The sequence below is a fragment of the Mobula hypostoma genome, chromosome X2, assembly GCF_963921235.1.
Source record: "Mobula hypostoma chromosome X2, sMobHyp1.1, whole genome shotgun sequence".
In the NCBI taxonomy this organism is placed as follows: Eukaryota; Metazoa; Chordata; class Chondrichthyes; order Myliobatiformes; family Myliobatidae; genus Mobula; species Mobula hypostoma.
The window spans coordinates 11,015,089-11,031,088 of record NC_086129.1 but is presented as its reverse complement, the minus strand read 5'-3'; the positions used below and the strand labels follow the sequence as shown (position 1 = coordinate 11,031,088).

At 43.0% G+C, this 16,000-nt stretch overlaps 1 protein-coding gene across 8 annotated transcripts in view; it reads right to left on the bottom strand.

Moving 5' to 3' along the window:
- LOC134340959 (neural cell adhesion molecule 1-like) overlaps positions 1 to 16,000 on the bottom strand; it is a 688,943-nt gene that overhangs the window by 117,339 nt on the left and 555,604 nt on the right. For all 8 annotated transcript variants that reach the window (XM_063038579.1, XM_063038578.1, XM_063038580.1 and 5 more), the window contains 2 exons: positions 13,536 to 13,706; positions 8,971 to 9,105 (listed from right to left, as the gene is read on the bottom strand). In XM_063038579.1, the coding sequence (XP_062894649.1) occupies positions 8,971 to 9,105; positions 13,536 to 13,706 (306 nt within the window). The remainder of the gene's footprint in view (positions 1 to 8,970; positions 9,106 to 13,535; positions 13,707 to 16,000) is intronic.

Genomic DNA, 16,000 nt, shown 5'->3' with positions numbered 1-16,000 from the left:
AAAACACACAAACATCATGTTGCCTTGACAACTGATAAAACAAAAAGGTCACTGTTGATCTGGACAAGAACTGCAATATCAGAAAAAGATAAACCACCCACCTGGGAAACAGAGCAAGAGACACAGTTAAATTAGAATGCTTTTAAGATAATTGCTGTTGCAGATTTATAGTGATTAAATGTCAAATGATTGATGTCAGGAGATGATGAGAAGTGTTTTTATGTTATGGTCATACACATATTGCTAAATCACCACCAATCGAAAGGCTGCAGCGAGCTGCCATCAGCTCTCAGTTGATGCACTGAAACCAGACAAGGAGTAAATACGAATATAACTGGGAAGATGCCAAATTCACTTCAGTTCATTTTGTTGGTTGGCCTTGGTTATCATCTCATTACTACCCTGCAGTGTTGATTAGACCCAGGTGGGAGCACTACACTCTGCAGAGGGCCAAGTGGGAGCCCATTTTATGACTTTACACTCTGATGCATAACACATTGCAGACATATCTGAAAATATTGGAAAACTAAGACATGAACGACAAACAGGGACAGAAAGAGGATCATTGGATGAACTTACTTGGCTCCCCTTTGAAAACTGCTTTCACTTGTGCTGGGTTCAGGATAGGTTTGTCCCACTGAGACAAGGAAAAAATGGTAGGAAAAGGGAACCGTGGCTGACGAAACATGTGAGGCAACTTGTCAAGAGGAAAAAGAAAGCATATGATAGATATAAGAAGTAGGAAGGGCTCATGAGAAATATAGGGTAGCCAGGAAGGAGCTTAAGAAAGGACTTAGGAGAGCTCGAAGGGGGCATGAGAAGGCCTTGGCACGTAGGATTAAGGAGAACCCCAAGGTATTCTATGCATACGTGAAGAACAGAAGGATGACAACAATGAAGGTGGGGCCACTAAAGGATAAAGAAGGCCACACGTGCCTGGACGTGGATGAGGTTGGGGAGGTCCTAAATGAATACTTTGCTTCAGTATTCTCAAGTGAAAAGGACCTTGATCAGGGTGAGGTCAAAATAGAACAGGCCTGTGTGCTGGACAATGTGGAGATTAAGGAAGAAGTGTTGGATCTTCTTAAAAACATCAAGATTGATAAGTCCCCAGGGCCGGATGTGATATACCCCAGGTTACTGTGGGAAGTGAGAGGAGAGATCACTGGAGCAGTAACTCTGCTCTTTGAATCCTCTTTGGCTGCAGGGGAGGTGCTGGAGGATTGGAGAATGTCAAATGTAGTTCCCTTGTTTAAAAAAGGTAATAGGGAGAATCCTGGGAACTATAGACCGGTGAGTCTTACATCAGTGGTCTGCAAACTATTGGAAAGGATTCTTAAGGATAGGATCTACGAGCATTTGGAGAAGTACAGTCTACTCAAGGATGGTCAACATGGCTTTGTGAAGGGAGGGTAATGCCTCACGAGCCTAATTGAGTTTTTTGAAGAGGTAACAAAAGAAAAAGATGAGGGTAGGGCGGTAGATGTGGTCTACATGGATTTTAGCAAGGCATTTGACAAGGTCCCCCATGAGAGACTCATCCAGAAAGTCATGAGGCATGGGATCAGTGGAACCTTGGCTGTTTGGATAAAAAATTGGCTTACAGGAAGAAAGCAGAAGGTAGTAGTGGAAGGAAAGTATTCTGCCTGGAGGTCGGTGACTAGTGGAGTGCCTTAAGGATCTGTCCTGGGACCCCTGCTCTTTGTGATTTTTATAAATGACCTGGATGAAGAGGTGGAAGAATGGGTGAGTAAGTTTGCAGATGACACAAAGATTGGAAGAGTTGTGGATGGAGCTGTAGGTTGTCGAAGGTTACAAGAGGATATAGACAGGATGCAGAGCTGGGCAGAAAACTGGCAGATGGAGTTCAATCCGGATAAGTGTGTGGCAATGCATTTTGGAAGGACAAACCAGAAGGCTGAGTACACAGTGAATGGTTGGTTACTTAAGAGTGTGGATGAACAGAGGGACCTTGGGGTTCAAATCCATACATCCCTCAAGGTCACTGCACAGGTTGATAGGATAGTTAAGAGGCATATGGGATGCTAGGCTTCATTAATAGGGGGATTGAGTTCAAGAGTAGAGAGGTCATGTTGCAACGCTACAAATCTCTGGTGAGACCACACTTAAAAGTATTGTTCAGTTCAGTTCTGGTTACCTCATTGTAGAGAGGATGTGGAAGCTATGGAGAGGGTGCAGAGGAGATGTACCAGGATGTTGCCTGGATTGGAAAACAAGTCTTCTGAGGCAAGGTTAGCAGAGCTGGGACTTTTCTCTTTGGAGTGTAGAAGGATGAGAGGGGACTTGATAGAGGTCTACAAGATTATGAGAGGCATAGATAGGGTGGATAGCCAGTACCTGTTTCCCAGAGCACGAATAGCAAACACCAGAGGGCATATGTACAAAGTTAAGGGAGGGAAGTTTAGGGGAGATATCAGGGGTAAGTTTTTTCATACAGAGGGTTGTGGGTACCTGGAATAACTTGCCAGGGATGGTGGTGGAGGCTAAAACATTAGCGGTATTTAAGAGCCTCTTGGACAGGCACATGGATGAAAGGAAAATAGAGGGTTATGGGGTAGTGTGGGTTTAGTACTTTTTTTAAGGAATATATGGGTCGGCACAACATCGAGGGCCGAAGGGCCTGTACTGCGTTATAGTATTCCAGTGTCTAGTAACGGACAGAGATGAGATGAACAGAAAGAAAAAAAAAGATGTGAAAAGGGACGAAAGTCGACTTATCAAAAACATTTAATTTGGCAGGTGATTGGAAACTGAATGAAAGGGCTGGGGTTGGGACAGTTGGTATAAAAGCAAAGACAGTGTGTAGTGAGGCTGTCAGGATGGACAGGAAGATGATAGGGCAGATGATTTGCAGTGTAACGGCGGACAAAATCACAAAGTGTCACAAATACAGGACTGAAGGTGTTTTACACAACATATAGAAGAAGGTAAACGATCTTGTAGTGCAGTTAGAGATTGGCAGGTATGACGTTGTGGTCATCATTAACTCATGGCTGAAAGAAGATCACAGCTGGGAGCTTAACATCCAAGGATACGCCTTGTAGTGAAGAACAGGCAGGTAGACAGAGGAGGCGGAATGGCTTTGTTGGCAAAAAATGAAATCAAATCACTGTAAAGAGGTAATGTAGGATCGGAGCATGTAGAATCATTGTGGGTAGTTAAGGAACTTCAAGGGAAAAATATATCCTGATGGGGGTTATATACAGGGTTCCGAACAGTAGCCAGGATGTGGAATATATAGTAAATAACAACGGGAGATAGAAAAGGCATGCAAAGAGGGCAACGTTACGACAGACATGGAGTATTTCTATATGCAAGTATATTGGGAACTAGATAATAATAATAAAATTTTAATATTAACAAATAATTAAAAATCAGGTTGGTACTGATTTTGGATCCTGAGAGAGAGAGAGAGAAAGAGAATACCTACAAGATGGCTTTTTAGAGCAGCTTGCAGTTGAGCCCACTAGGGGATCAGCTACTCTGGATTGGATCTTGTGTAATGAACTGGATTTGATTAGGGAGTTTAAAGGTAAAGGAACCCTTAGAAGCCAATAATCATAATATGATACAATTCACCCTACAACTTGAGAGGGAGAAGATAAAGTCCAGTATAAAGTATTACAGTGGAGTAAAGAGAATTACAGAGGCATTAGATAGGAGCTGGCCAAAGTTGATTGGAAGGGACACTAGCAGGGGTGGCGGCAGAGCAACAATGGCTGGAGTTGCTGGGAGCAATTCAGAAGGCACAGAATAGATAAGTCCCAAAGAGGTATTCTAAAGGCAGGATGTCACAACCCTGGCTGACAAGGGAAGTCAAAGCCAACATAAAGCAAGAATTAGCCAGAAGTTAGAGGATTAGGAAGCTTTTAAAAATCAACATTAAGACAACTAAAACCACCATAAGGAGGGAAAAGATAAAATATGAAGACCATCTAGCCCAGGGGTCCCCAACCTTTTTTGCACTGCGGACCAGTTTAATATTGACAATACTCTTGCGGACCGGCCGACCAGGGGGTGGGGGGGGGGGGTGTTCTAGTAGGGTTAAACTCACCTCAACATGCCTTCTACAGTTAGGGTTGTCAACTTTCTCACTCCGAAATAAGGGACAAAAGTAGCAGTCAAATCCCGGGACACTTTACCCCAGGAAAGACTACCATGACCATGAAGCCTTACGCGGGCACCTGTGTGCACATGCGCATACGTGCCGACTCCCCCCCCACCCCCCCCAAAGAAGAAATAATGTATGTACAGTGTAGTCGGGAAGATGAAGCCAAGACCCCACAAATCGGTCTTGGCTTCATCTTCCCGACTACACTGTACATACATTATTTCTTCTTTATATAGGCTGTGTACTTATCATATCATTCCTGCTTTTACTATATGTTAGTGTTATTTTTTCGGTTTTATGTATTATTTGGTATGATTTGTGAGGTTATTTTTTGGGTCTGGGAATGCTCAAAAATTTTTCCCATATAAATTAATGGTAATTGCTTCTTCGCTTCACGCCATTTTGGCACGGAAGGTTTCATAGGAATGCTCTACCTTAGCGGGGGAAATACAGGACAAGGGCGGTCCCGTATGGGACAAACCAATTTAGCCCAATATACGGGATATCCCAGCAAATACGGGACAGTTGGCAACCCTATGTTCAAGTTCAACAGTGCGTGACAGGGAATGAGGAAAGGTGCAGCTGACTCATATCATTTCCTCACGGCCCGGTAGCACATGCTTTGTGGCCCGGTGGTTGGGGACCGCTGATCTAGCCAATAATATCAAAGGTGATACCAGAAGCTTTTTCAGATAGAATTGAAAATACACGTGGATTAAGATGTTAACTGTCCTGTGCTATCACTAGTGGGATCATCAGTTGATCTGCCACCTGTCTTCAGGAGTTTCGGCCCGCTTATGATCAAGACTCTTTGGAGGTGGTGGGCCAGCAGTGCTAAAGCACCACCTCCCACTGGTGAGCTTATAAACTTAGCATCTGCCTCTATCAGAGTTGTTGGTCACTTCCATCCAACAGATAGTCTGCTCTTCAGGTGTCTATACAACTACTGAAGGGTTTGCAAGATATGTATACACTGTCTGACTATCTGCCCCTCTGGACATACTTGGTCCGCACCCATGCTGATCCTTTCTCTGCTGCTTCAGCTACAGCCCTGCTGGTTGACTTGATCTCTCTTCTAGTGAAGCCAACATCACCGAGCCACTTCTGGAAAGTGAACGCAATAAACCCATGGCAACCTAATTCAAATGAGCATGAGATATTCCACTCCCTGTCTCTGCACTCTGATCTTAATTCTGCATACTTGGTTAACTTGCGCTCATGGGCTTCATCGATGTTGTCTTCCCAGGGGACTGTGAGTTTACCAATAACCACTTCTCTACTGGTGTCAGACCATATGATTATATCTGGACGCAAAAGAGAGGTGGGAATAGATATCAGACCATTGGAAAATAACACTTGAGAGGTAGTAATAGGGAACAAGGAACTGGCGGATGAGTTGACCAAGTATTTTGCATCAGTCTTCACTGTGGAAGACACTAGCAGTATGCCGAATGTCTGAGAGAGTCAGGGGGCATGAGTAAGTGCAGTTGCTATTACTAGGCAGAAGGTGTTTGGAAAGCTTTATAGCCTTATCTGAGGGAGATAAGTCACCTGGACCAGATGGACTACACCCCAGGGTTCCAAAAAGGGTAGCTGAAGAGATTGTGGAAGTATTAGTAATGATGTTTCAAGGATCCTGAGATTCTGGCATGGTTCTGGAGAAATGTATATTGCAAATGCCCCTCCACTTTTAAGTAGGGAGGGAGACAGAAGAAAGGACCAGTTAGCCTGACTTGAGTAGTTGAGAATATGTTGGAGACCATTATTTAGGATGAGGTTTAGGGGTACTTAGAGGCGCGTAATAAAACATCGGTTCCTTGAAGAAAATCTTGCCTGACAAATCTGTTGGGCTTCTATGAAGAAATAACAAGCTGGAGAGACAAAGGAGAATCAGTGGATGTTGTGTACTTGGATTTTCAGAAGGCCTCTGACAAGGTGCCACAGGTGAGGTTGCTTAACAAGACAAGAGTCTATGGTATTACAGGAAAGGTTCTAGCATGGCTTGCGCATTGGCTGACTGGCAGGAAGCAAAGAGTGGGAATAAAAGCAGACTTTTCTGGTTGGCTGCCGGTGACTAGTGGTGTTCCACTGGGGTCTGTGTTGGGTCCGACTCTTTTTACATTGTATGTCATTGATTTCGATGACAGAATTTATGGCTTTGTGGCCAAGTTTGCAGGATACAAAAGATAGGTGGAGGGGCAGGTAGTGTTGAGGAAGCAGAGAGGCTGCAGAAGGACTTAGGCAGATTAGGAGAATGGGCAAAGAAGTGGCAGATGGAATGCAGTGTCGGGAAGTGTAGAGTCATGCACTTTGGTAGAAGGAAAAACAGGGTAAACTATTTTCCACATGGGGAGAAAATTCAAAAATCCAAGGTGCAAAGAGACTTGGGAGTCTTCGTGCAGGATTCCTTAAAGGTTAACTTGCAAGTTGAATCAGTGATGAAGAGGGCAAATGCAATGTTTACATTCATTTTGAGAGGACTAGAATATAAAAACAAGGATGTAACATTGAGGCTTCAGAAGGCACTGGTGAGAACTCACTTGGAGTATTGTGAGCAGTTTCACACAGAAAAGGTATGCTCACATTGGAGAGAGTTCAAAGGAGGTTCATGAAAATGATTCCAGGAATGAAAGGCTTATCACATGAGGAGTGTTTGATGCTTCCAGGCCTGTACTCACTGGAATTTAAAAGAATGACGGGCGGAATCTCATTGAGATAAATCAAATGCTGTAAGGCCTCAATCGAGTGTATGTGGAGAACATGATTCCTATAGTTGGGGTGTCTAGGACCAGAGGGCACAACCACAGGATAGAGGGACATCCATTTAAAATGGAGATGAGGAGGAATTTCTTTAGTCAGAGGATGGTGAATCTGTGGGATTCTTTGCCATAACCGGCTGTGGAGACTAAGTCATTGGGTGTATTTAAGGCAGAAGCTGATAGATTCTTGATGACTCAGGGCATAAAGGTTACAGGGAAAAGGCAGGAGAAAGGGATTGAGAGGGGAAAGGGATCAGCCATTATAAAGTGGCAGAGCGGATTAGTCATAGCCATACTTTATTGATCCCTGGGGAAATTGGTTTTCGTTACAGTTGCACCATAAGTAATTAAATAGTAATAAAACCATAAATAACTAAATAGTAATATGTAAATTATGCCAGGAAATAAGTCCAGGACGAGCCTATTGGCTCAGGGTGTCTGACCCTCCAAAGGAGGAGTTGTAAAGTTTGATGGCCACAGGCAGGAATAACTTCCTATGACGCTCTGTGTTACATCTCGGTGGAATGGATTCAATGGGCCAAATGACCTAATTCTGCTCCTATGTCTTATGGTCTAAGAAAAGAATTAAAGATAGAAATGAAACTTGATTTTACCACAGAAACCACATTGTAATTAAAAAAGAGGTATCGCTATTTGATTCCTAAAACTGAATGATTATAAATAGCTATAATTGTGATGGAGAGTGGTTTAGATTACAGTCGCATTCATAAAAACAAGGGTTAACAAAACTAAAATTACAAGCAGGCTTTACAGCCTAACACAGAAGCCACATCCACAACCACTCCCTCTATGTACTTCAGTGAACAATTTCTTTCCATCTGCAGTTCTCACAAACAATACCAGTGCCTGCATCACAAATGGGGGACTGGGCTCAAGTTATGGACTTATTTTGTTTTTTCGCTTCCACACCAGGACATGTACTAGATGTCCAATCTCTAAAATACAACCCTTCTCTCGCCCGTCCCCACTTTGTTTCAGAAGTGGTGACAAGCTGTTAATACTTATTAGCCAATTATATGAGAACTTTTAAAATCCGAATTACTTTGGCCAACATGTGTGAAGATTAAAAGCTTTTGGAGACCTGCTCTCTAACAACTGTGTGTTTCCTTCTTTAGCACAATTACAAACTTTTGTCAAACAAATTGAATAAAGATAAAAATCTAAATTTCCATTGCCTGTCCTTTCTGGTCACTACCAGTACATTCAAATTCCAGAACATCCATCAACGTTAGTGTTAGCTTCTCTATCGAACTGAATTTCAGGGGATTGTGCCAGCACAATGCATCCATTTGCACATTTAAAAGATTGCTTTTCTCACAGATAAAGTTGCCAAATTAGGTGTGAAATTAGGGCCAGTAATCTGTACCATCAAATGGCACTTCATTTTCAGAAATTATATTACTTCAGGGAAGACTCTTTATCTTCCTTCTCAGGATTGGTCAGAAAGCAGATTCTCACAGCCACAATGAACTGGTTTATCGCCAGGATTTAAACCACCATCATTTGAAGTCTCCCGATCAGTGAGATTCCTTTGGGCCATTTAGGACGGACACACACACACACAGAAAAAAAAATGCCACTTTATATACACGTTTGTACAAAGTTTGTAAATAACATGCACAGACCATATATTTTTTCGGCAATTTTCTTGCTCGTGGTTTCAATCTTCATGTCCTCCTCTTAATAGAAAAAAAATCTGGTATCTTCAAAGGGCTAACATTTTACATTGAAAAACATTCAGCTAAATTATCTTTAAATAATGCAGCAAAGGTAAAAATTATGACAGTATGCTTCAAGGTAATATTACAGAACTAACAATACGAACACTGTGGACAGTATTTGTTAGTATGTGCAACATTAAGTCTTTAGAGATGGTTTAACTCCATTTCAGAGTACCTGTGACACTCTGACTACATAATGGCCTTTAAAGTACTAGTTATTGAATATGATGTTCAAGTTAATGAGTCCAAATGTTCAATGCCCATTTCCTTATCTAATCTAAGTGACTGTGCCACTGTAAATGTAAATGGAGTGTTCAAAGAACCATCTTGTACTTACGAACTTGCTGTGTTGTGAACGTAATGATCTGGCTGGCGTCACCAGTTCCCTTCCCATTCACAGCAGATAACCGAAGGTTATATGTGGTCTCTGGAGAGAGTCCACTGATGGTAATGGCATTCTCGGAACCTAGAACTGTCAGATATTAAAAACTGTTACATAAATTACTTTTATGATTTCTACCTTCACCCCCCAGCTTCTTCCTTTATCCCACCCCCTCCTCAACCTACCTGGCTTCACCTATCACTTCTTCCCCCCCCCACCCCCATTTTTTTTATTCAGGCATCCTCCCCCTAAATTTTCAGACTTGATGAAGGGTGTTGGCCCAAAAAATCAACTTTTTATTTACTTCCACAGATGCTGCCTGACCTGCAGAGTTCCTCCAGCATTTTGTGTGTGCGTTGATCTGGAATTCCAGCATCTGCAGAATCTCATGTTTAGAATTACCACGCTCCCTCACACTGTCCAGATAGCATGAAAACATTGCTTTGAGATCCGAAGACACAGGAGTAGAATTAGGCCATTCGGCTCATTGAGTCTGCTCTGCCATTCTATCTTCATTGATTTTTTATCCATCAATTCTCCTGCTTTCTCCCTGTAACCTTTGACACCCTGACTAGCTTAGAGATTTAAATGTTAACAAATGCAGGAAGGTCTAGAAGTAGCTCATCTTGAACATTGGATGCATTTAATCCCTATCATTACTTTATATGTGCTGATTATTATGACTTTGATGGAGACAGAGTTTCATTCGTACAGAGTGTATTAGAATGATTTAGAGGAGGGATGTTCTCATTCAGAAAGACAGGAGGCATGGGATTCATGGAAAATTGGCTCATGAATTCAGAACTGCCTGCCTACAGAAGGCAGATGGAGTATATTTTATTTGGAGGCCAGTGACCAGCGGTGTTCCATGGGGATCTGTATTTATTTATTTATTTAGATACAGCAAGGAATAGGCCCTTTGAGCCACGCCACCTGATAGACACCTGATTTAACCCTAGCCTAACCATGAGACAATTTACAATGACCAATTAACCTACTAACCGGTACGTCTTTGGCCTGTGAAAGAAAACTGGAGCACCCAGAGGAACCCACGCAGTCATGGGGAGAACATACAAACTCCTTACAGGAAGCTGCGGGAATTGAACCCGGGTCACCTGTACTAAAAAGCATTGTGCTAACTACTACACTACTGAGTTGCCCCATCTAGGGTCCTGCTCTTTGTGATTTTTATTGATGACTTTGATGAGAAAGTGGAAGGGTGGGTTATCAAGTTTGCAGTTGATCAAAGGTGGTTGACATTGTGGAAAGTGTAGAAGGCTGTCGTAGGTTACAATGGGACTTAAGACAGGATGTAGAGCTGGGCTGAGAAGTCGCAGATGGAGTTCAATCAGGGAAGTGTGAAGTGATTCACTTTGGAAGGTTGATCTTGAAGGTAAGTACAAAGTTCGTGGCAGGATTCTTAGCAGAGTGGAGGAAAAGGGGGATCATGAGGTCCACTGATCCCTCAAAGTTGTCACGCAAGTTGACAGGATAATTAAGAAGGTGTATGGCGTGTTGGCCTTCATGACTCTGGGAACTGAGTTCAAGAGTCACAAGGTAATGTTGCAACTCTATAAAACCCTGGTTGAACCACATTTGGAATATTGTGTTCAGTTCTGGTTGCCTCATTATAGGAAGGATATGGAAGTTTTAAAGAGGGTGCAGAGGAGACTTACCAGAGAATTGCCTGAATTAGAGAGCATGTTGAATAAGGAAAGGTTGAGCAACCTAGGGCTTTTCTCTTTGAAGCAAAGCAGATTGAGAGGAGACTTGAAGAAGGTGCTTAAGATGATACAAGCTACAGAGTGGACAGGCAGTGCCTTTGTCCCAGGGCAGAAATGTCCAATGCAAGAAGGTATAATTTTAAGGTGACTGGAATAAAAGTACAGTGGAGGGGTATCAGATAAGTTTTTTTTACACAAAGAGTGGTAAACATGTGAAACATACTGCCAGAGGTAGTGGTAGAGGCCAGTACATTAGGGATATTTAAGAGAATCTCAGATAAGCACATGGATGAAACTAAAATGGAGGGCCATGAAGGGTTAGATTAATCTTGGAGCAGGTTAACACTGTGGGCCAAAGGGCCTGTATGTTCTCATGCACATTGGCAGAGACAGGAGCTACTCTAGGCCCTCCTATGACATTTGGTAAGATTCCCCAGTTTATTTCTTCTGGAGCAAATAATGTTTTAACTGCCTTAACTTTATTGAAGATGTGTATTGTTAACCAATTTTGAAACAGAAACCCAGGGCAATTTGTACAATGCAAGCTGTCAAAAATGTAAGTTACGATTTTGGTTCGTAAGATTTGTTGCTGGGTATAATATTCTAATTGAGCTGGAAAGGTCACTGAAATGAAGAACATAAAATGTTCTGTACAGGATAACTGGTTACCAGGAACAATGGAATACATTTTAAACTGCAGACTTGTCCAAACGTTATTCATGCTGCTTTCGATCCGTAAGTTAATGCTGCACAGCCCTCATTATGCCATGCACCTTTAGAGCTACAGATTTTATGCTTTATAATGAGGTGTCACCTAGTCCTCTGGATCGCTGCCAACAAGCCAGAAGTAGTATACCAATTAAAACAACAGTGCAAGAGGCACTTTAAAAATGTGGAGCTTTATAACAATTACTGAACTGGATTCCTTACAATGTTCTGTCTATTCTCTTGAGCATGGAATGGATTACCTTCTACAGATGTAGTACAGTTTATTTTTGCTGTAACTCAACTGAATTATAATGGAAGTCATATCTCTGTACAATTATGTAACTTGTATCTTCCATCCATTACGAGCTGTATTTTTGCACCAAAGTTTTCCAAGATATTATTTGTTATCATTTTTACAGACATCTCCTTATAATTTGTGCATTCACCTGTACTAATAAATAAATGAACTTATTGTGAGCAACACACGCAAAATGCTGGAGGAGCTCAGCAGGTCAGACAGTGTCTATGGAAATGAATAAACAGTTGAAATTTCAGGCTGAGACCCTTCACTGGTCAGCATCTGTAGAATCTCTTGTGTTTGTATTCACTGTGAGGTTGTTATTAATAACTGGATGTTAAGAAATGAACTCAGCATTTCATGGCAGGTCGTGATGACGACCTCTTCTTCCCCCTCACCTGATCTCCATTTCACTGGAACTGTTGTCCTCTAGTTGTCTCCAGGCCACACCCATGGACAGAACTGGAGTGAGGCCCAAACATAATGTTACCTTGTCTTTTAGAAGTCTGCTATCAACAGTTCTAGGTGTAAGGATTCCATTCCTGGCATTTAACTGTCCCCATTAAGCCACTTCAACTCATCCGAGCAAAGAAATTCGCTTTGGTCTACACATCACTACCGCACCACCTTTCCCATTCAAAACTAATTTACAACTCTCTCTTAGTTGTGATAAGGGGTCACAGACCCAAAACACTGACTGTCTTTCTTTCCACAGGTGCTGACTGGCCTGCTGAGTTTTTCCATTATTTTCTGTTTTCATTTTGAAAATGTGCCAAGATTTTCTAATGGAGTCAATAAGCAGCTGACTCTCATAAGAAACAGAATAATGCTGCAGTGACGTTCATCAAACATACATCAGAATAGCATGGTACAAGCCCTTCGGCCCACAATGTTGTGCCGACCTCTTAACCTACTCTAAGATCAATCTAACCCATCCCTCCTACATAGTGCTCTGTTTTTCCTTCATCCATGTGTCTAAGCATCTCTTAAATGCCCCTGATATATCAGCTCTATCACCACCTCAGGCAGTGACACCCACCACTCTCTGTAAAAAACTTACCTCTGCCATCTCCCCTATACTTTCCTCCAATCACCTTAAAATTATGTCCTTCATGTTATCCATTTCTGTCCTGGGAAATAGTCTCTAACCATTCACTCCCTCTATGCCTCTTATCACCTTATACATCTCTATCGAGTCACCTCTCATCCTCCTTTACACCAAAGAGAAAAACCCTAGTTCGCTCAACTTTTCCTGATAGATATGATCTCTAATCCAGATAGACGATGATAAAGGATTTTGGCCTGTATGCTGTGGCTTTGAATAGAGACAGAACTGAGTTTGGTTGAATACAATGGGTGTCACAATATTGTAGCGGTTAGCGCAGCACTATCACAGCTTGGGGCGTTCAGGATTTTGGAGTTCAATTCTGGTGCCATTCTGTAAGGAGTCTCTCTATGTTCTTCTCGTGGAATGCATAAGTACTCTCTGGGTCCTCCTACAGCCCAAAGATGTACTGGCTAGGTTAACTGGTACACTGTAAATTGTCCTGTGATTAGGTTAGGGTCAATCGGGTTTGCTGGGGGTTCCTGGGGTGGTGTGGTTCAAAGGGTTATTGCAAAAATAGTGATGGACAAGCTTGGAGTATTCAGTTTTGGTCACCCTGCTAGAGGAAAGTTCACCCTTTCCTCTCTCCCTGTTCATTGCACAAAAGCATCTTCCCCAGGCGTGAATGTAGGAAAATCACATTCACAGCCCGTTGTCCAACACCCAGTTGCCTTTGCGGATTTACCTTCCTTTGCATCTGCATTTTTGGTGAACCACTCATCAGCGCCCTGAACTTTCCACTCGACCAGGTACTTGAGGACTGGGACACCGCCAGTTGATTCAGGTTCCTCCACTTTAATCTGTGCTGAGCTGGAATACGGAACGGTAGTCAACACGGTCGGAGCAGATGGAGTCTCTGCAACAGTAAAAGTAAGAACTAAAATACAAACAGTACTGCCAAGAAGGTCCTCAAAATTAAATATACCAATACATTCAGATTTCTAACAGAGTCAAGATTCAGGATTCAAGATTATTTTGTGCCATTTCCAGTACACGAGTGTAAAGAAGAAGAAAATAATTGTTATTCCGGATCTGTTGCAGCACCAAAAAACCACAATAAGACGAAGAACACAATGATAAAAAAACACAATAAAAATAAATACATTAGATAGCTTATACACACAGATTGATTGTCTGTCCATAAAGTGACGCTGAGCACAGGAGTGTCTGTATATAAGGTGACTGACAGGAAATGATAAAGTGGTGGTGGTTGGGGTGTGAGGGGTGGGTTAATGAGTGGAGGTGTTGATCAGCCTTACTGTTTGGGGAAAGTAACTGTTTTTGAGTCTGGTGGTCCTGGTGTGGATGCTACATAGCCTCCTCCCTGATGGACGTGGGGCAAACACCCCATGAGCAGTGTGGGTGGGATCATTCAAGTTCAAGTTCAATTGTCATTCAACAATACCTGAATACAGCCAAATGAAACATTGTTCCTCTGGGGCCAAAGTGCAAAACACAGTGCCAACAGTCACACACAGCACAAGGCACATATAAGATACCATTTGGGACGTTACTGGCCCTTTTCCAGTAACTTCATAGAGTCACAGAGTCAATAGAAAAATACAGTGCAGGCACAGTCCCTCGTGTGTAGTTTTTCACTGATTCTATTCTGTTTCTTTGTTCTACTGTGAATACCTTCAAGAAAATTACTCTCAGGCTAGTATGTGGTTCCTAAGGTTGTCATAGCCAGGAGTTGTTGTGGGGATAAGCTCCCACTACCTATAAAGTGCGCCAAATGGTGTGCGACTCTAACAGCCTCTGACAACCAAGTCCAGCTCTTGGGCTTCACATGTGGCTTAGCTCTAGGCCCGGTGGAACTGTTTCTACTGACAAGGGAAGGGGCAAAGGCGGACCACTGGCGCCTCAAAACTAGTTGCTTTGGGCAGGTGGGGCTCGGCAGCCTTGGAGGGCAGCCCGCCTAGGAGAAGGAAAACTCTGATTTTAAACCTCCGCCGCCTTGTAGCCATACCCACCCATGGGAAAGGCTTTGGGAGTAAACCCTGAGGAAGAAATCCGGAGCCGGGGTCCCTAAGGCAGCTTGATGTTGTTTACAACTTCACTCTGGCAACCTCTGTGACAACACTGGTGCCAAGCTGTATGAGCGCTTGCCCTTCCCTTGGACTACATCAGTGACGTGGAGAGGGGGAACCCACTGCACGGGCAACAGCCAGTTCATCAAATCTTCCCGCCCAGGCTTGTGCCCTGGAGAGGACACAGTCCTCCAGAGGCACAAACCCATGATCCCCGGGATCACTTGCTGCCTGCTACTATACATAGTTCGATGATAAATTTACATTGAACGTGGATTTCCCACTGGAAGCCAGAGGCCCGGAGGCTGCCTGTCCTGGGGTTGGAGGCCTGACTGTGTGTGAGTGTGAGGGAGGAAAGGGGCTTTCTTTGCATCTGTTTTTATTTCATTTAGGTGGTGGTGTTGTTTCTGTTGTTCTGCTAATCACTCTAGGCACGCAATGTTGATGCCAGAGTGTGGTGACACTTGCGGCCTGCCTCCAGCACACCCTTGGTTGTATTCGTTGTTAACACAAACAAACACATTTCACTGTATGCTTCGATATACGTGTGATAAGTAAGTGAATCTGAAATCTGATGCCCGGCCAGCTATTCCCAATTTCCTGTGTTTGGCTCTCTAAATCCCACCCCTCCCCCAAGTACCTATCCAAGTGCTTTTTAAATTATGCTATTGTACTTTCTCTGGCACCTCATTTCACATGGTAACTACCCTCAGCATGAAAGAAATTGCCCCCTCAGGTTCCTTTTAAATCTTTCCCCTCTCATCCTAACGGTCACAAGAATGAGACTCTCACAACCCCATCTCCTGCTGAGAAAAGAAAACAGTTTCTGTTGAAGGGTCTCGGCCCATAATGATGAGTGTATCTTTTCCATAGATTCTGCCTAGCCTGCTGAGTTCATCCAGCATTTTGTGTGTGTTGCTCTCATTCAGGAAATGAGAGATTGATGTCATTAGAACCCTGCATCAAATTGCAGCTTTGCCTTCATTGGCAAAGGGCAAAACTGTAAACAAAATTTTGTAGATGTTGTACCTTGAGTGAGGGGTAGCTCCGGTTCCTGAAAAGGGGAGGGGGTACATTTCAAAAGCAGGCAGAAACAGGGGCCTTGCAGGTTAGTCCTGCT